The following is a 21,830-nucleotide window of genomic DNA, read 5'->3' as shown; positions in this document are numbered from 1 at the left end:
GATTAATTATATGACATTTCTGTGTGAAATTATTTTCACTAAAAGCTGAACTTATTTTCTAAGTCATCCATAAGAGTATTTCACTGGGTGAAAAGGGCTTAAAATAAACCAGTAACATTTCTTTTAGAGACAGCCCCTCATAAGGACTAACTACCATCCTTACTATCAAACTTTTTTGAAGTGTATTTAAATTGAACTAAAATAAAGGTCAAAATACAAAGAATGGAAAAAAGGAAGACAGAACCTTCCCTCCTCAATACAATTTTAAAAAAATTAGAAAAGTGCAATTCAGAGAAAAACAATTCAGTAAGAGTGAAGGAAAAATTTCAAGAATAGAAAGAGCAAAGTAAATTACCCACAATCTAAGTCAATTCATTTTACATATTAATGTCTTTAAATGTGTACATATTGAACATGAGATAAAGTTGGTGGCATTTCTCTTCATAGAATGTCTCTGTAAAGATTACCAGGTCGTCATGATTTTCTTGAGCACCCTCTGAATTTGTACTAATGGCATCTGGAGAGGTTTCACCATAATTCTGCAGGTTTGCACTGGCATTGGCCTGATCTGCTAGGCTCTGGTAATTGGCAGTTGAGTTCTTTCTAATACCTGAAATAGTACAGAAATAAACTACTAAATTAAAATCAGTTTATACATGGTCCAACAATGTTACATTTATCTAACCAAAACAGACTATTTCTTCAATCCTTTCTCAAGCATAACCATGTTTCAAAGACAACAAGCAAAGAAAAATTAAGCTGTGGTTAGTTGGCAAATAATAAGAAATAACTTTCCACAATAAAATGTTAGAGATACTAGACCCTAAACTTAGACAGTAGGAAAAGAAATCTACCACAGCTGACTGCAGTCTGTGTTCTTCCCATTGCAGGTGTGGTACTGGCTTACTAGCAGGTTCCTGGTCAGTCAGCTTTGCCTCCTCTATTCTATCCAACACTCAGTGGTCCCAGTCTGACCACTTCATTTCCCTTTTCAGTAACCTACAGTTCTTCTACATGAAGTTAATGCTACTATTGTCAATGTGATTGTTCTCTATCTTTTATCAACCTGCCTTAATTTCTCAATGTGCTATATTTCAATATTTCTCAAACTCTCTGTGGTAAAAGACAATTTAAAAAAATTTTGTGTCTATAACAGATCAATACTTTTAAAAAATACCATAAAAATAATTATTGAAGTGAAAATGAATCTAAAAAAATTAGAAGAGCCAAAAAGACACAAAACAAAGCCTCAATTTTTTTTTTACTTCATTCTTGCATGGAGTCTGACTTCATATTAAAAAAAAAAAGCTAATAATTCTGAAAACGATTTCAAGGATTAATTCACTGAATGATACAAGCAATCAAGTTACTCTTTCACTAAATCCTTTTGCTTAAGTGACAGTATTTTACAAAGCTTTACTTTGTTGTTGTTAGAAACATCTTTATTATTATGTCTTCATAACACTTCACTACATGCGTTACAGAATGAGTATCACTTCCATTCACTGAAAGAACACTGCTGAATGCAGCTTGCAAGTAGCTTCTTAAAAATTATTTTTTTCAGATATATATTATAATTCGGTATCTGTATACACTACAAAGTGATCACCACCAAATGTCTAGTTTACCATCCATAACCATAAAATTGATCCCCTTCATCCCTTTTGACCATTCACCTCCCCCCTTACCCTCTGGTAACCATCAATCTGTTTTCTGTGTCTATAAGCTTGTTTTTGTTTTGTTTTCATTTGGGTTTTAAGTCATAGTATTTGTCTTTCTTTGTAATTATTTTTTATTATTATATTTACTACTAGATAATCAGGTTCTACCTCACTGCCTGACAAAACAGTAGGTGCTAAATAAATTACCTATTGATGGATGAATAAAATGATTTTTAGGGCCAGGAAAAATGCATATGAATACAATTGTGGTATGAGGAGATAACAAACTCCCATTTCACAGGGAGTTCCTAACACTGCGAGAGGTTAAGATTTCACTAACAAAATAATATTTAAGCTAAAGTAAACAGAAAGAAAAAAAGAGCATTCTAAGCACAGGTACAAAGACTGAGGAAAGTCTGTCATAGTGAAGAGACTGACAGAAAGACTGAAATATACTATAGTACAGCTGAAGTGTAGTAAGCACATGAGAAGACAGAAAAGGTAAGCTGGGGCCATATCACACAGAGCACTGTAAGTAACGTTAAGTTTTTTAACAGCCTTATAGTAGTTAGAAGTTATTAGGACTAAAATGGAAATTGACAGTATATACATTTTTAAAAGAATATTCTGCCTATGGAATGAAGAATGAACAGGAAATTGACAAGAATAGAACTGGGGGGACTAGTTAGAAGCCTGTAGTGAGGTGGTAGTCCAGCTATGTGTTTGTTCATTTATAAATATGTATATATATTCAAAAATATGTATTTGCAATATACATATGTATGTATATGTATATGTGAATTTATGTATGTGTTAGTGTGCATATGTATAAACACACATACCTGTATATAAAAACACATACCTGTATAGAAAAAAGTCTGAAATTATATCAATATATACCTAAAGTCAATGGCAGTTATTTCCAGAATGAGGAATGGTATTAGGGCAGAGTAAAGGTGGTATTAAAGTGATATCTTAAATTTTTACTCTAGATATTTCCATGACATCTAATTTTTTTTTAATGGGAAAGTACACATATATTTCTTGCAAAATTAAAACAAAACAAAACTCAGAAGAAAACAAGTCTTTTCCTAATGAAAATCAATTCCTCTGATAGAAAGTCAACTATTATAGTTCAGAACTACAAATATACAGTCACATATCATTTAAGTGTTACACATAAAATCAATGCCCTTGTATTTTTCAAGATCCTAAAAACAGTCTACTGCTGGAATCTACTCTAAGTTATTAGAAATGAAGACAAAAATGAACAGTGATATTAATTATAGCTTTTTATAGCTGTGAAAAAACTATAAACAATTTAAACATCCAGTATCAGGGAAATGATTACAAGGTCAGGATACATTCTTATGACAATTTAATATAGACAAGTGATAAAAAGCAGGCTGAAAAACCATATATGTGATGTGATACCAAATACACATGTATGTGAATATATATACATTTATAAGATAAATTACAATTGATATGTCTAGACTGTAGGAACTTGGGGTTATTATATTTTCCAAATTGTAGTTGTTTATACTTTACAAGTTTTCCACATTGAGTGGTAGTCAGTTTTATTAATTATTTAATTTCAGAAATAAGAAAATCACTGATGCTTTTTGAGAATAAGTAGAGATATCTTCTACAGGAACACTGTTTTTGAAGCATCATTGGATCACAAAATAGAAATCCTCCATTAAAGTAGAATTTTAAGCCATAAAGGGGGCAGGGGAACTAGGCAATAGAGCTATCTTTGAATCTAGAATAGATTTTTATGACCCATATCAGTACCTTGTCTACATTTAACTGGTGAAGTATGCTGAAAAGGAGATTGCTATGAATTGCCTATAAAAGGGCTGGATTAGGGCTTTTTGTTTACATACAGTACTCATTTCCCAAGTCTGGGGTGCTAGCATAGCATACTGGCTGGTTAAAAGCTTAGGTTCCTGAGTCAGACTAGCTGAGTTCCAAATCTGCCTCTATTACTTCCAGACTATATATTCATTTCACAGTTTCTAAAGCTATGAGGCTTTCCTTACCCAAGCTGTTTTCAACTACATCAATAGGTTTATAAACCTTCATACACAAAGTAATTCATATTTGCCTCTGGTCTCTTATGCTTTAGGGTCTGTGGCAACTATTCTCTGGCTATGGTCCATGTTTTATTCCTGTTCATAAAGTCCCCAGTGCCTTATAGTGATGGGGACGCATCTAATACTAAGTCATTCCTAGTGGTCTGTACTAGGGCATTAGTTGCTTCTGAATAAAATAGGGGAATCATGTAGTTCCATCATACACTATCATGTATGAAAGAGAACTCTGGTTATGGGAATCAACAGATTCAGTCTGGAAAAATTCCAGTCATAGGACCACTGCTGAGAATTCATCATGCAAATTAAGCCTACCTAATCAAAATTCCAGATACAGAGGAGTCCCTGTGATAGAAGCTAGTAGCATTAATGTTATCTGCTTTATGATCTAAATGACTATATATTAATAATTGCTGGGTGTGGTCCATAAAAAGAAAGGAGCATCTGGTTAAAAAAAGCAATGCAACAACCATTAGAAAGTCAGGTACAATGCTCTTTGTATTGTCCATGTATGTGTGTATAAATAAAATAAGTCTTTTTTGGGCTGTGATTGATTACTGAATATAAATTTAAAAACTTAAACACCACTTCTAAAACTGTATTGGTTTACCTTTTTCCAAAAATATATGACTATCACTTCCATCACTTTCTAACAACTGTTCTTCCAGTATCATGCTGTCAAGTGAAATGGTATCCAGTGAGGTTTGTGAGGGGCTTCTTCTCATGTTCTTATAAGAAACAGAGAGTGGAGCCAGGTTCGGTGGACAACGTTCCTTAGGCTTTCCACTGTTAACAAACAAAATTATCAGATAATCATCACATAAAAGGAAAAGAATTATTTCTAAAGAATACGTCAAACAAAATAAATATGTATAAATAGTATACAGAAGTTTTAAAATTATATAAGTATAAGCTCAAAGTATTTTCATATTTTGAAAAATCTACTCTGCGATGTGTTAACTCTAACAATGCCACGTTTATCATGGTTTGCTGTCCAAAGCCAAAATACACTCATAAGCACATGCACATGCATGTATACACACACACACACACACACACACACACACACACAAAACAAATCCCCCACCCCAAATTCCAACGGTCAGTTTTGTTACCTTAAAGATGACTGTGATTTAAGTGTTCTAACGGTGGGTGCTTCTTCTCTACTGATTTCCACGTTCTCAGAGAGTGAAGCTGTTTCTGGAAGCAAATCTTCAGCTTTAAAGATTGACTCTATGGTTTCACTTCCTTTACCAGTTAAACTATTTGAAAATATGTTCTGATTACCATTATCAAATGACAGCATACTTGCATCTTCTCTGTAGTTTAAGACACTATTTGAATCTGTATAAGATGAATCCTTTTTGCCACTTGTTTCTGATCCAATTTCTCCTGAGCCACTTTTGCAAACAATTCCACTTTCATCTTCGCTTATTTTCCCTAAATTTTTATCTGATAAATAATCCAGAAAAGAAATACCTTTTTGCAGATTTGTATCACTAGCTGATTTAAAAAGCAAAGAATCCTTCAAAGGGACATGGCTAAGGTCAACACTCATAGATCTGTTGTCTGACATGTGATTAACAGTTACACTTCTAATTTGATTTATACCACTACCACCTTGTTTTCTTTTTGAAGATAAAAATTCTCCATTTTCTGTAGGCAAATAATCAGGAACCATTGGGCTAACACTTTCAAAAACAGGAGACTTAAGACTATTTGCCTGATCCACTGGATGTAGCAAAAGAGCCACTTCAGCACTTTTAAGTAAAATTCCAATGCAAACGGATGTCTGACTGGCTGGATTGCCAGTCACAGCTTCTACATCTTTCCTTAAATTCTCGGAAAGCAAAATAAGTGACTCGTGGAGGAAAAGCAGGAGCAGATACTGGTAGTGATTGATCTGCATACTGACATGTTTACGAACGTGAACCAGGACATGAATATCTGCATCTGATGATGAAGAGGAAAATCTTAAAAATGTATCTGAAGGTTTCTGACTACCATGTGTCAAGGGGTCAGACTCTGTACTATAATACTCCTTCAAGAGCTTTTTCCGCTTCCATCGGCCAGTCAGATCACTAGATTCACTTTGTGATGTACTCAGAGATACTTGATTACAAGTCTGCAGCAATTTTTGTGATACTGAATACCTTTTTGGTTGACAAATCCAGATGGAAAGAGGGAAAGAATCTACAAAATTTATTGGTCGTCCTTTTCCACTTTTCATCCCTTCATAATCTATCCAAAATTGAGAAAAGTACACAGCCCAAACATCCGTGGCAGCAGAAGTCTTAAGAGTGTGTTTATTCAACTTGGGAGTAACGTTTCCTTTATAAACTTCATGCAGTTTGGTATCTTGTTCATGAGCATGCCTCTGGAAGATTGGATGCAGAAGATTAAAATTGTCACCAGATTTGGGGAAACCAGTATATGTTTTACTGAAAAAATCACAATCTTTGAAGTCTTGAAACAAAGCTTCTAAATCAGAATGTCGACAGTTTGGACAGTGTCTTGTATTTGTAGCAATCATTTCAGAACTCTGAATAGAAATTGCACATGGTTGATCTTGATGACATTCCGATTTCATTTCAGAAGGAATGACAAACTAAAAGAGAAAAAACATTAATCTAGTCTGACTTACAAATCCATATATGTTGCAGATAAAATAATCAAGAACACGGGATTTCCCTGGTGGCGCTACTGGTTAAGAATCCGCCTGCCAATGCAGGGGACACAGGTTCGAACCCTGGTCCAGGGAAGATCCCACATGCTGTGGAGCAACTAAGCCCGTGTGCCACAACTACTGAGCCTGCACTCTAGAGCCTGTGAGCCACAACTACTGAGCCCTTGTGCCACAACTACTGAAGCCCGCGGGCCTAGAGCCTGTGTTCCACAACAAGAGAAGCCACCACAATGAGAAGCCTGCGCACCACAATGAAGAGTAGCCCCCACTCTCTGTAACTAGAGAAAGCCTGCATGCAGCAACAACACCCAACACAGCCAATACATGAATAAATATATATATTTGTTTTTAAAAAATCAAGAATATGACTTGGTTCAGTAATTCTTTTCAACATTTCTCCCCAAAACATTACTTTTCTATCCTGATATAAGACACCATCTCCCTCCAAATCTTATTAAACCAAATGAAAAAGGCGTAAATGAGTAACAACTAAGAACCAAAGGAAAAAACCCCACAAATAATGAACAATGTATATAACATACATATACATATTTGTAGACAATATATCACAAAATAAAAGGAACAAAACTGAATCAAATCAATTAATCCATTGTTAAATGCTTACTATGCCCTGAGTATATATAAATGCCCTGAATATATAAGAAAGTGCCAAGTTTGAGAATTTTTTGTTATGATATTTTAAATCCAAGCTACGTGGAGAATGACTAGATAAGTAAATGGAATGACTGGATAATTTTCAGTAGAGTCACTTTTCTGGGAGAAAACTATGAAGAAAATAAACTAGGAGTATAGTTCAAGCTATTCACTAAAATTATTTTCTATAAGTAATTAAGCCCAGTCCTCAAAATATTCATAACAAAGAGTTCAAAGTGACTGGTTTTAAAACTCAAATTGCCCATATTCAGAAAATGTAAAGATCATTATATAACTGTGTTTTAAATTATAATTATAAATGTTATAAAGTTTCTTTATATTGAATAATTTAAGATCTTTGAAACGACCTTTAAAACATTTCTGCAAAGGAATTGTTGAGTATTATTAATCTCATTTTATAGAGAAGAAATTAAGGGTATGTAAATTTAGTCTACCAGCAACAGATCTAGAAACTGAAATATTCTCCCATGCCCAAATCTTATTCTATTTACTACACTATACTGTTTTGTGAGGTTTTTTTTTTAAGCTTCCTTCCTTCAAAGTTTAAATATCCATGGAATTCTGATTATTAACTACTTGGCTGTAACAAAAAGCAATTTTCTATTATCTTTGGATATTAATAACAGAATAAATGTAACAAATAAAACCCAGATAAAACTTAAAAGCTTCACTGTGTTATTTACACTTCTTAAAAAAAGATTTTATCATCTCTGGTAAGAAGTAGGAAAAAACTGACATTTAAATTTAAGTCTACTGCTTACCTCCAAATGGATGAGCATTAGAAAGAAAAAAAAAAGAAAAGAAAGAAGGGGTGGGGAAGGGAGGGGAAGCAGTCTCAAAGCCTCTATAATTGAAAACGGAAATTTCAAATTCAAAATGAAGATTGCTATGAAGTTGACTTATATTTGAGCACCTATCTTACATCCTGGAAATTATAATGCTGTTAACTTTTCTTTTGTAAAAATGGTTTTGTTCTCACAGCCACTTGCTTATATGGTACCTTTAGCATTAAGCCATCAACCCGAATATCAACATGCTCATCAGATTTTGAATTGTCATTCAACTTGTACACAGCCATAAATTGATTAAGACTCTGTTTTAAATCCAACAGAAACTGATTTAACCATAGAATACTTCTTTCGTCCACAGTAAACTGTAGTGCATTCAGCTGGCTATAAAGGTTGGGAGATGGAACTGTGGAGAAAAAAAAATTTAAAAAGATTTTTAATAAACCAATAGTTCTAAATCTTCCCTGAGAACAGAAAACACATTTTTAACGTTTTATTTCTTTTTAAATTAAGATTAAAAGGTTTTGCAATGCTATTTACAAAATTAAAGTGATACTACGCATGGATGACAGCAAACACATTTAGGCAGAAAACATCTTTCAATGCTTGGCTAACTGAAAAATATACAGTTTAAAACTAATTGTATAAATAAGAGGTACTGCTTTGATTTCTTTCCCTAATGTTACAGTCACCAAGAAGCAAACTTCAAAAACTTTACCTTTTTCATAAAGTATTCCATCAAAGTCATAATCCTTAGGCACATATTTCTATAAGGACTTACAACCTGAATCTCAATCTGATTCTCTAAAAAGAGGGAACTAAGTCTAATGATCAATGTCTTACGAAAGTGGTAAGCTAGGCAGTTCTCCTTGCGAGGAAGGACCATTCACAGTTTTACTCTCCACTTAATCCTAAGCCTGAATATGTCCTGAAGAGGATTTGTTTTGTTTTGTTTTCTTTCATTCCTTCATTTACTCATTCACTTTCTTTCAGCAAAGACTCAGTGAAGCCAACTACATTTTGTGCATTGTATTAAGCACAAAGAATACAAAAAAGGTCACAGAACTTTCCTTTAAAAGTTCACAGATTATTACACAAGACATATATGTAAGTAGAAAAATTCTAACTAAAGTCCAACAGAGACATCTTATTGGGTTGTGGAGGTGCTTATCTTTGAGGACAGTAAGGAAGTGGGATGTTGAGGAGATCACGTCAAGGGAATAAGGGAGAGGGGATCTCAGATATAGATTGAGTGATCATGGCAGCCACAGAGAGAAGCAAAGAGCAAATGTAGTCTAGAAGGACTGAAGAACTCTGACTGCAGATCTGGGATAGAGGAAGAAACCTGTTACACTAAGCAACAGAAAGATCTATATGCAGTTTCTAACAGGGGTCTACTCATGAAATAGATTATTATGTAGCTATTAAAGATATTTAGGGACTTCCCTGGTGGAGCTGTAGTTAAGAATCTGCCGGCCAAAGCAGGGGACACAGGTTTGGTCCCTGGTCCAGGAAGATCCCATATGCCACTGAGCAACTAAGCCCATGTGCCACAACTACTGAGCCTACATTCTAGAACCTGGGAGCCACAACTACTGAGCCCATGTGCTACTACTACTGAAGCCCACATGCCTAGAGACCGTGCTCCGCAACAAGAGAAGCCACCACAATGAGAAGCCTGCACACCAAAACAAAGAGTAGCCCCCACTCACCACAACTAGAGAAAGCCTGCATGCAGCAATGAAGACCCAATGCAGATAAAAAGAAAGAAAGAAAGAAAGAAAGAAAGAAAGAAAGAAAGAAAGAAAGAAAGAAAGAGAAAGAAAAAAAGAAAAGATATTTAAAATGAACTTGTAGAAAACTAGGATCATTAAGGGAAAAGGACAGGCTGTAAATCAAATATGTTAAAGAAACACATACATTAAACACAGGACTAACAACACTATACTTATGGTCTGAAATACATCCCCTCAAAATTGATATGCTAAAGTTCTAACACCCAATACCTCAGAATTAACTGTATTTGGAGATAGGGATTTTAGGGAGGCAATTATGGTAAAAATTAGTTCAAATTCGTGGGCCCTAGTCCAAAATGACAGGACACACACAGAGGAAAGACCATGTGAGAAGACAGCCATCTACAAGCCAAGGAGAGAGGTCTGAGAGACAACTCTGCCAACACTTTGACCTAGAACTTCTAGCCTCCAAAACTGTGAGGAAACAAATTTCTGTTGTTTAAACCACCCAGTCTGTGGTATCTTATTATGGTAGCCTTAGCAAACTGATACACTTATGTTAGTAGAAGTTTTCTCTAAATTGTAGGCTCATGGGCAATTTTTTTATTTTTGGAATTTTCTTTTTTTTAAAAAATATAATGAATGTATGTTACATATACAATTATAAAATAAAGGTTATAATCTTTAAAGTTGGATCACTTAACAGAAAGATGAAATGTGAGGAATGAAAACTGATCCCTGTATGTGGGGATTCGATAATATCAACACTATGTACTTTACTTTCGTATATGTTTGAAAATCTCCATAATAAAAAGTTAAAAACAGGTAAACATAACTAATTTTACTCTTAGTTATCCAGGGAGCTAAGATTCAAACTGCTGGGAAGGAATTTAATGTTTTTATCAGAAAAAATGTATAGATTATAGAATGGGATTATAATTCCCTTGGGGCACATTAGCAAAACTGATAGAAATAAACTTAGATTAGAAGTCAGAAATCCTGGAAACTATAGGCTTTACTCTGAAGAAAAATGACTAGTTCAATGAATGAGACATTATTTAAGGAAAACAACGGGGCAGGGGGCATGTCAGAAACAATGGGATGCAGTATAATACAGTTGGGGGAGGGGGCTGGGAAGAATTTCTATTTATAAGACCTATACTTGAGTTTCAGCTGTGCCATTTTATTCCTTATAAGGTGCTGAGCAAATGCCTTAACCTATCTTAATTTTCTCATTGTTTTAGTCAAGAAGGTAGAAGGTAGAAAGGTAGAAATCTGAAATACACAAAAGACTACTGAAAAGCATGAAGATGGTGAGGATTAGATCCTAAAAGATTGGTACAAATGAGGGTTAAAATGGTAAAATGGTTTGACGTCTCTTTCTCCAAAGTAATTTCCAAGATACTTTCTTTTTTATTTAACAACAAAGTCAAGAGCATCAGAAATTCCCTTTAAAACTAAAAACCTATATTAAGTGAATATGAAACAAATGGGCTAAGTAGGTCAAAGACTTTGGAGTTCCACTTTAAAAAAATTTTTTTCCTCAAATAACATAACCTATTTCATTTAAAGACTTTTTCTTAACTATGATGTTCAACCAAATTAATTGGTACCACATAAAGACAAATTTTAGTTTGAAGAACTAGATGAACTGAGACAATAGCAAAGAAGACAAATGTATAATCATAAAGTAGCTTACAGACAAAAATTCACGTAATTCAATGTTTCTAACTAAAGACAAATGCCAAAAGTTGTCCAAAGTATACATTTAGGTATCAAAACCCAGCCTCCCAAATTCTCTATAGCTAAAAGGATAACTTCATTATTCATTTTTCAATGAAACATAGAGTTTTATATAGCTGAAATATAAATGAAGTTTTACTAAAGAAAAAAAAAAAGCGAGAGAGTAGCACAGACATATATATACTACCAACTGTAAAACAGATAGCCAGTGGGAAGTTGTTGTATAACAAAGGGAGTTCAACTTGAGGATGGAAGATGCCTTAGAGGACTGGGACGGGGAGGGTGGGGGGGACTCAAGGGAGGGTGGGGGGGGAGTCAAGGGAGGGAGGGAATACGGGGATATGTGTATAAAAACAGATGATTGAACTTGATGTACCCCCCAAAAAATAATAAATAAATAAAATTTAAAAAAAAATAACCTTATTCTACAAATAACCTAACTTTAATTCATTCTTTCATTTAACAACAGCTGCTAAGAACAGAAGTGAGTCAAAACTCGGGGATAAAATGAAGCATGAATACTACATGGTTCCTGATATCAAGGATGCTATAAGCTAGTGGGGAAAAGAACATACGAATAAATAAGTACGTAAAAATGCTATACTAGAGTTATATACTAAACACAATGATTATAAGGGTCAAGAACAATGGATTTTTGTTTTTCTTTTTTCTCATTTATAAAACTCGAAAACTTAGTAAGAAAAAAACAAGTAATGGACAAACAATAACAAAATAGGAAACTTTCTTACTTGGAAAATCCTTTCCATCTGGATAGTAATATTCTGTGAATTCTATATAGACAGCTGACATTTCTTGTGGAAGATACAGGGATTTTTTATTGCAAGAAATCATACTTTTTGGGGAAGAACGACATTGTTCTGCTGTAGAGACCTGAAAAAATAATTAAGTTTACTGAAGTAACACTAAACAAAACCCTCTGCAAAGAATTTATATGACATGGACATCACTTCAAACTCTTAAAACATTTCCAATAATTAATTGCCAATGTAATCTTTATTATATATTTAATTTCCATTAAGTTATTTTAAAATAATACCAACCAATGTATTCATAAAACTATAAACTATTTGGATGCTTATCTATTACAAAGTCAACCCTGTACAACTTTCTTTGCAAACTTACTACTTTGAGCCTTACAATAACAGATAAAATATTTCTATGAGACAATACAAATAAGTAAATGGCAGAGTCAGGACACAGGTCCAAGTCCTTAAGACTAGACTGCTTCCCAACTTTATAATAATTCTCTACCATAATTCATTATTATTGAAAAATAATATAACTATATACAGAGCTTTAGTTTAGAATAATAAAATTACGGAGATGGACAGCGGTGATGGTTGCACAATAATGTGAATATACTTAATGACAATAAACTGTACACTTAAAAATGGTTACAATGATAAATGTTATGTCAAGTATAGTTTACCACAATACATTAATTTAAAAATAACAGTACAACTATAAGTGCTCCTGTTAAACAGTTTGAGCTCTTAAGTATTTTTCCAAAAAAACTATTGGTTTTAAGATTCATGTTATACATTTTTCACTCTCTCCCCAAAACAGCTTATTTATAACTACATCAAAAGTGTGTATATTAATTTCTCCAAAGTTCAACCAATAGCATTTTATCAATTTCACTTACTTATGCTTGTTTAGCAGACCCAGGTATGTATCTCAGGTTATTTTTTTTCATTCATTCGACAAGCATGTGTATTTCTCATATGAAGTGGAAAGACTCATCAACGGGTTTGTTTCCTCTCGTATAAATTGCTAATCAAACATTTTGATTATCTGTACAGTCTTCATAAATTAAAGTCAATTCTTTACATTATCTAATAAGCTTTTCTCTGCACACATGGAAACAAATTCTTTTCAACTCCAGAGTGTCAAGTTATTTTAGTAGACAATAGCTTTTTTCCTTTTTCTTTTAATAGTTAGAAAGTTATTCAAATTTGGATGAACATACTAATTTTCTTCCAGTCACTTTTGTTTGTTTTGTTTTGGTGTGTTTGTGTTTATGGGATTTCTTTACTGTATTTCATCCTCAATCACATGGGATTATGGGTAATTCCCCTTCTCATTTCCATATGAATTTATGCAAATATAAGGTATTATATAAATAATATAAAGAAAGAAACAACTGCACAATAAGAAAATAACTCTTAAATCAGGGTATCTCAAAATTGACACTACTGATATTTGGGGCTAGATAATTCTTTGTTGTGGGGGCTATCCAGTGCATTGTAGAATGTTCAGCAGCATCGCTGATCTCTACCCACTAGATGTCAGCAGCAACCCCCTTCAGCTGTAACAACCAGAACTGTCCTCAGACATTGCCAAATGTCCCCTGGAGGGCAAAATTTGCCCCAGTTGAAAACTACTGAATAAAATGAAAACTTTTTAGATAAAACTAAGTCTGAAAGACATAGACTTATCAAAATATATTAGAACAATTCATAAATGATAATACATACTTGAAATCCTTTATTTAGAAAAAAGGGGGGGGTCATATTTCTATTGTGTTGGTCTCAAGGATTGTGATGTTAGACCATGTTGTACGATTATAGCCTGAATAAGACTGTTAGTATAAATGGGGCAGATTGTGTAACAAGGAATCTGGCCTCCAAAGAGACGTCTGGCCTTTGTCCCTGCTTCTGGGAGGTAATTCTAAACTCTTGGAATTTCCTACTCATGGTAGATGCCTGAGACCACAACTGATAGTTTATGCTCATGAAATGACTCAGGATGGTACTGACCACACTTGATAGTCTTAGCAGTGTTTAAGTCCACCTATAAAGACTGAGTTCAACTACATGGGCAATATTTCATGCATGTTGTTACATGTTCATCCTGGGAGGCTAATGTGTCCTGGGGACACGGAAGTTCCGAATTTGGAGACCTCCCAAACTCTACTCTATGCTCTCTTCCTGTGACTGGTTCTAGTTCGTATTCCTTCCTTGTAATAAATGTGACTGAGTATAACTGATTTCAGCGAGTTCTGTGAGTTTTTCTAGTGAATTCTCTAATCTGTGGGTAGTTTAAAGAAACCCTGTAACCTACAGTTGGTGTCAGAAGTCTTGTGCAGACTTGGCAGTCTGGCAAACTGTGCCCTTAACTTCATAGTTTGCCCAATTCTGGGTTACCATATAAACAAAAATTAATGAACTGGTATTTCCTATTCTGTCTAATTTAGCCATTTCACAAAACTGGTCAAGATATTTTTAAATAAAATGGTGGCAATGGTTTAAAAGACTTGCTTTCAGGAGATACTAAAGGTGTTATCTGAAGATGTATTTTCTAAAAAAATAAAACATACCTGGTATATATTGAAATCTGCAAGTCTAACCACAACAGAACTAGACATTAACTTAACTTTGGATTGTTGAGATAACACTGAAGGCGTTTTGGAAGTCCCTTTCAGAGTTGAGTCTTTCTCTGTGGGAAACAAAAATTCCTTTCAATTTATAGTAAAATTATTTTTAACAGTCACTCTTTTATCACTAAGACAGCTACTAGAAATATAGACAAATACTAATTTCTCAAACAAGATAATGTATGTGGAAATACTTTACATATAAACTGATACAAGAATGTAAGTTATTATGATGATTACTCTTTTATTTTGTGATGATTACTCTTTAAATGGGAATCATACTTAAATCACATTTAAGAAACTCTCATATAATAACTTTGGGGTGGAATTCTTGTTAAAAAGAGAAATCTACCTGTCATTTAAGAGTCTGAAATATTCTATGTAGGTGTTACTTTCATTAGCCATATTAATTTAAAAAGTGCTTTGGTCTATAAGCCTATGAACTGAATGAGGCACAGGCTTTTTAGACATTAATTAAACACAATACTTATTTACAGAAAATATACAGTGAACATACACACACATTCACACACATACACACACGCAATTAATATTAGCGGAATGACATAATATTGTTATGGGTAAAATACCTGTTTGTGTGTGCTGGGGAGAGCCATGTGTTGGGGATTTAGGAGGTGAACCTACATTATGATCCTTTACAGCCTGTTTAAGCATTTCAACGTTGCACTCAAATTCATGTAACAACTCGTTGGCCCATCCATTTTTTGTTTTGGTTGCATCACTAAAATACATCCAATGATTACAACTATCTCCTATAAAATGAATAACAAGTATTTCACTGAAAAATGCACACTTTTCATTTATTCCATTATAGCAAAGCTTCTAATGATATATATTCATTTTCTCAAGGGATTCTTTAATCTTCCAATAAATTTGCAGCTTTCACCTACTTCAGACATTAATCTTCCTAGAAAATATGAGTAAAACATTTAGAACAGAGCAAAAGAGTGTCAAAAGCAAATAATCCGCAAGGGTTTCTATCTAGAACCCACCCTTGGTAGAACATCCCTCAAAGTTTAAATAAGAAGCAGCACTGCTGGTCAACCTTCCCTGAATGCTCAACTATTTGGCATACCTCCACTGGACAGAATCCTAGAAAATACTATACAGGAAAAAGCCTCTTCATCAAAGATTTGTTGTAAACTGAATAACTGCAGCTATATATATAATATCATATATATTTTTGGAGGAAAAATTTTAAATCAGGATTATTAGGTTTATCTGTAGCAATTAAGAAAAGTAATATCTATATAAAGGGTTAAGAAAATAAAATCTACTTTATGACTAAAAGTTTTACCTCCCAAATAGGAATGATTTCTATGGTAAAAATGATTTTCAGTATATATAAGTAACTTCTGAATCAGGAGGACAGACTGTAAGACAAAGCCCTTCAAACAAAACTCTAAACAAATAGTATAACCTTTAAATTCTATCAGGTACTGAAACAGAAATGACAAACATTGGGAAATTGAAATTTGTGAAGAGAAAAATTTTATCATATTTTAAAAGTTCAGGAAAACTCATTATAGTTATGTTTTTTATTTGTATGATTTAAAAAGTAAAAAGCCATATATCACCAAGATGCAGACATAGGTATGCGGTCAAATTATTTAATTTGGCAAGAAATATACATATTTTTGTTTTTATTATTTGGGGGGAAATGCCTATCAATATTTGATTATTAAAGAACCTATTAAGTCTTATCTATTGATGAAGTTTAGAAAATACAGAAAAGTTTTTTTAAAAGGTTCCTGGAATCCTACAACTTAACTAAAATCACTGTTAATCTTTTGATTTATTTTATTTTCTGATTTTTGAATACATATAATTTAAAAATTCAAAATAACTTGCTTTTGTCACAATTAACAAAACAGCACAAATGTATGTCTTCTATATTCTAATTTTTTTAAGTTTTAAATCAGTTTAGAATAATTTCAATTTCTAATAATCATCCTTGCTAATAATCTACACAAACCTCAATATAAGATACATGAATATTTTCTATGGAGATTATATTTTCTTGGTAAGATACTACAGAGGGGGAGGGGAATAATAAATGTCTTGATCTCTTAAAAAATTAAAACAACATAATAAAATAAAAACAAAATGAAATAAATCAGCTATATAATTTAAAAGCAAGATTTACATCTTTTAAAGACATTGTTATACAAACCTGCTTTGTGATAAGGATAATAGTCTATAGTTAGCTGTGTAAAAGACAGTTGCATAGCCCCTCCAGTAACACGTCTGTTTGACTCTGGGAAAAGAAAAAGATGAACTTGAAAGACAGACAGAGAAAGAAGTATTAAGCAAATATCAGAAACATTTCATTTACCATACCTGCAGTCCAAGCAGTGATGTCTCTCCGTTACCCAGGTTAATACAATTAAGGATTTTAAGAAATGCAATTCAATCTAGTATATTTATTAAGCCCCTATCATATGCAAGGTACTAAGCTAAAAGGTTAGGATACAAGAACAGCAGAACTTTTATATTTATATTTATAGCCCCAACCAATGCCAAGCATTGTTTTAAATTTTTTTAAATACACTTATTCATTTGCTCTTCACGGCAACTCTATGAAACAGATACCATTAATATTATGCCCATTTTCTAGATAAGAAAATTAACAGGCCAAGGTCATACAACCAATACGTGCAGAGTTGGTTTTGGAACCAGTAAGTCTTAACCACTACATTATATCATCCTGCCTCTTATCGAAGAAGCAATTGAATCTACTAGGTTATGTAACCTATCTAAAGTCACACAGCTATATTAAGATCGGAAGTATCTAAAATTCTGTTTCTGTTTTGTTATGCTTGTTCAATTATTTTGTTTTTTTATATTCCACATATAAGTGAAATCTTACAATACTTGTCAATAGGTGATTGCCGGGGGCGGGGGGGGGGAGGAAAATAGGTGAGGGAGAATCAGTGGTACAAACTTCCAGTTGCAAAATAAATGAGCCATGGATATGAAATGTACAGTGTGGGGAATATAGCCAATAACTATGTAGTATCTTTGTATGGCGACAGATCAAACTAGACTTATCTTGGTGATCATCTTGAAATGTATAGAAATAATGAATCACTATGTTGTGTAACAGGAACTAACATAGCGCTGTAGGTCAATTAAACTTCAAAAGCAAACAAACTCATAGAAAAAGAGATCAGATTTGTGGTTACAAGAGGAGAGGGGTAAGGCAAGGGAGAATAGGATGAAGACAGTCAAAAGATACAAACTTTCAGTTATAAGATAAATAAGTACTAGGAATATAATGTACAACATGATAATTATAATTAACACTGCTGTATGTTGTATATGAAAGTTGTTAAGAGAATAAATCCTAAGAGTTCTCATCACAAGGAAAATTTTTTTAAATTTCTTTAATTTTGTATCTATATGAGAAGATAGATGGTTACTAAACTTACTGTGCTAATCATTTCATGATGTATGTAAGTCAAATCATTATGCTGTATGCCTTAAACTTATACACTGCTATATGTCAATTATACCTCAACAAAACTAGAAGTAAAAAATAAAAATAAGAAACAAAAAGGTAAAAATAAAGCCGAAGTAGATAAAAAGTCAGTGTAACTCCAACATAAAAATCAAACATTAAAACAGCATGGACAAATCAAATACAAATTAGTATAGAGCTATGTACACATTCTCTATATTAATTTGTGAACTTCAGTTTATCTCAACTGGCAGAATTTCTAGTACAGATCTACAACCCTTTATTTAAAATCTTTGGAGCCAAATGTTTCAGAATTCAGAATTGTTTTAGATCTTATTAAAGTAATGTGGTATGTATATGTGTATATACATATAGATATGTATATAAATACAACACTGCCAGCAGGTTCTGAGGCAGCACTAAGTAACAAAATATAGTAATTCTGCAGCAAAACTCAAGTATTTGCACTATGTGGGTAAAATTAAGATGATAAATAGCAACATTCTCATTTCGGTGAAGTTTTGCCAGCAAATGAATTCTTTATAAACTTATGAAAAAGCATTTCAGACCCTTCTGGATTTTAGAATAGCAGAGAACTGATTACAGAGCTATACTATGCGGAAGCTATTTTGATGGAGGGGTTTTCTCCTTATAACATCATTTAGCTTATTCTATCAGGGAATATAGAGTGAGGAATGTAAAAGAGCTTAGAAAACACTTTTCTCTGTTTTTTGCCTATCACTTAACCTTGATCCCTCATTTTGTTATTTTGGTTTGCTTTAACTTTTTTGATTTTTCTTTCAAACCACTAAAGCAGAAGATGCCAACTCTAAGCCAAATGACACAAAGGTAGACAAACAAAAGACAAAATATCAGGTTTCCTAGGTGGTGCAGTGGTTAAGAATCCGCCTAACAAGGCAGAGGTCACGGGTTCAATCCCAGCTCCAGGAAGGTCCCACATGCCAGGGAGCAACTAAGCCCGTGTGCCAAAAAAATAAAATAAAATAAAATAAAAATAAATAAATAAAAAAATAAAAGACAAAATATCCCACTCCAAATCTTCCTTACCTTTTCTGCTCCACCCTTTTATCTGGTAACTGATAACTGGCTGCCCTGAGAAAGCAGGACAACTTTTATAGCTAAGAATCAGGGGTTGGTCTCCACATTCACTTTCTCAGCTTTGAAACCCAGAGCAACAACTTTCACAGACATAGATTCTGACTCAGGTCTGAGGCCCACAGGTTGGATGTCTCCATTTGATTCTCAGCTTGAATTCTCCTGCTCACCAAGATGCGAGAACCACTGCCCTAGAGGAAGGACTATCTGCCAAATCCTTCCAGCACTTACGGGCTAGGGACACTCGCTGGAGGAGATACAAATGCCCAGCACCTAGAGTATGGAACCACAGATTTTCAAAGTGACCAAGAGCAACTCCCTGTTAACCCTGTTACCTGTGTCTATTAAATAAGGAAAAATAAGAGAAGCAAAAGCTAAAAGGAAAGAAAAAAGCTTCCTAACTGGAATTTAACTTCCTGACCAAATTTAGGGAGGATCTGGAGTAAGGAGACACAAGAAATGTTAAACAGCCACACAGTTGTTTATATGCACACGAGGTCAGAAAAATGTAGATAAACCATCATGCTGGAAATGCATGTGCATCGCTTCTCAGCCTTTCGACTAAGATCAAGTGAAAATACATGTGCAGGGACTTCCCTGGTGGTCCAGTGGTAAAGAATCCGCCTTCCAATGCAGGGGACGTGGGTTCGATCCCTGGTCAGGGAACTAAGATCCCACATGCCGCAGGACAACTAAGCCCACACGCCACAACTACTGAGCTCACGCACCTCAACTAGAGAGCCCGTGTGCCACAAAAACTACAGAGCCCATGAGCCCTGGAGCTCACGTGCCACAACTAGAGAGAGAAAACCTGCATGCCACAACTACAGAGAACCCTATGTGCCACAATGATGAGCCCACATGTCCCAATGCAGATCCTACCTGCCACAACTAAGACCCAATGCGCCTAAATAAATAATTAATTTTTAAAAAGAAAAAGAAAAGAAAATACATGCGCAAATAATCATGAATTGTGTATGGACTAAAATTTAATTTACGGACAATTTCAAAATTATGAAAAAGTTAATTCAAAGGCAAGTCTAATTTTTCATCATCCTCTAAGGATATCAGTCTTTCTTTAAGAAAAAAAAACTAATTTTATCATTAACATTGACAGCTAACAATTAATTATGTTGAGGTACCAACTATTAAAGCAAAACAAAATTTTATACCAATATATAATGCTTAAAAGTACACCTTTCCTCTATGTATCTCAGTGAATAATAAAATTATGACCATTTTTCTTAGAGTACAGACTACTTATCATATATGATAAACAATCCAGATGTGTAGTAAATTCTAGAAAAACCAAAAATAGTTTCAAACAGCAACTTTTATTACCTTTTTCTTTAGCATGAATATCATCACATATGTGTAGATCTAGATGAGAAATCACTAAATGATGGGAGGTTTCTTTAACATCGAAGTCATTGAATAGTTTCACAATTGCGTCATTTAGATCAGGAGCATTTGAAGTCTGTGGTGTCTTCACTTGCTGGGTAGATGGGGCTACTGTAGAGCTCTAAAAGATTCAAAACTGCCTTATCATTGCAAGTTAAATATTTGACATTTCCCACTCAAGAAAATTTATATATTTGTGGTAATAAAGTCATAAAAATAAGCAAATACATTTTCTTTTCTATCAATAACTCGGTTTCCCTAAAATATTTTCTAAATTATGTGGGAATAAAACTAAAAACCTAAAAACTGGAGAACTATAAACAATTTGATTATGAACCCAATATGTTTTAGTTAATATGTGAATAGCTACATGTATATATTTATAGCCCTTCCTGTTTTAGAAAATATATTTATGAATTATTAAAGGCAGCTTATTTAAACATTAGTCCTATATATTGAAAAAGAAAACAAATGTGAGCTCTGTTATACATCAGCTATATACACTATTATATGTCCTACAGAAAGAAATCATTACTTTGTAAAAGCACTTGTGATATTATTTAGTACTATACATGCTCTCGTGCCTCTTAAGAGGTGTGGTATTGTTCTCTGAGCTTGGATATCTGAAGAAACCAAAAAGCAGAAGAGATTTATAAAAGATTGTGAGTTCACATTCTTTTCTCCCCAAAGAGAAAAAACATAGAATACTGTTGAAGTATAAAGACGTTTGTGAACCTCCAACAGCCTAAAACAACTGCACACATAAGTATACCGTGAGATGATCTGTATATATATGCTAGCCATAGAACTACACGTGAAACTTTGGTAACAATTAACAAAATGAAGGCCAGATTTTTTATTAAAAATATTTTAAAACTTTCTAATTAAGAACAATTCATTAATAAAAGTACAGTTATTTACAGAAAATTAAAATACTATACACATAGCTTGTATACAATATACATATTCTTAATATTAAGAACTATGCTCATACTGCAGAAGAATTTCAAAGTGTACTCAGTAAATAAGAACCTCTCAATGAAAATGACT

General features: G+C 33.5%; 1 protein-coding gene across 2 annotated transcripts in view; it reads right to left on the bottom strand.

The window, feature by feature from the left end:
* Positions 1–21,830, bottom strand: part of BLTP3B (bridge-like lipid transfer protein family member 3B) — a 90,247-nt gene that overhangs the window by 20,696 nt on the left and 47,721 nt on the right. For both annotated transcript variants that reach the window (XM_057740866.1, XM_057740865.1), the window contains 9 exons: positions 20,721–20,901; positions 16,977–17,060; positions 15,373–15,555; positions 14,726–14,844; positions 12,135–12,276; positions 8,119–8,312; positions 4,873–6,365; positions 4,368–4,543; positions 468–610 (listed from right to left, as the gene is read on the bottom strand). In XM_057740866.1, the coding sequence (XP_057596849.1) occupies positions 468–610; positions 4,368–4,543; positions 4,873–6,365; positions 8,119–8,312; positions 12,135–12,276; positions 14,726–14,844; positions 15,373–15,555; positions 16,977–17,060; positions 20,721–20,901 (2,715 nt within the window). The remainder of the gene's footprint in view (positions 1–467; positions 611–4,367; positions 4,544–4,872; positions 6,366–8,118; positions 8,313–12,134; positions 12,277–14,725; positions 14,845–15,372; positions 15,556–16,976; positions 17,061–20,720; positions 20,902–21,830) is intronic.

The sequence above is a fragment of the Hippopotamus amphibius genome, chromosome 7 (genome assembly GCF_030028045.1).
Source record: "Hippopotamus amphibius kiboko isolate mHipAmp2 chromosome 7, mHipAmp2.hap2, whole genome shotgun sequence".
In the NCBI taxonomy this organism is placed as follows: domain Eukaryota; kingdom Metazoa; phylum Chordata; class Mammalia; order Artiodactyla; family Hippopotamidae; genus Hippopotamus; species Hippopotamus amphibius.
This window is presented reverse-complemented; position numbering and strand designations above follow the sequence as displayed.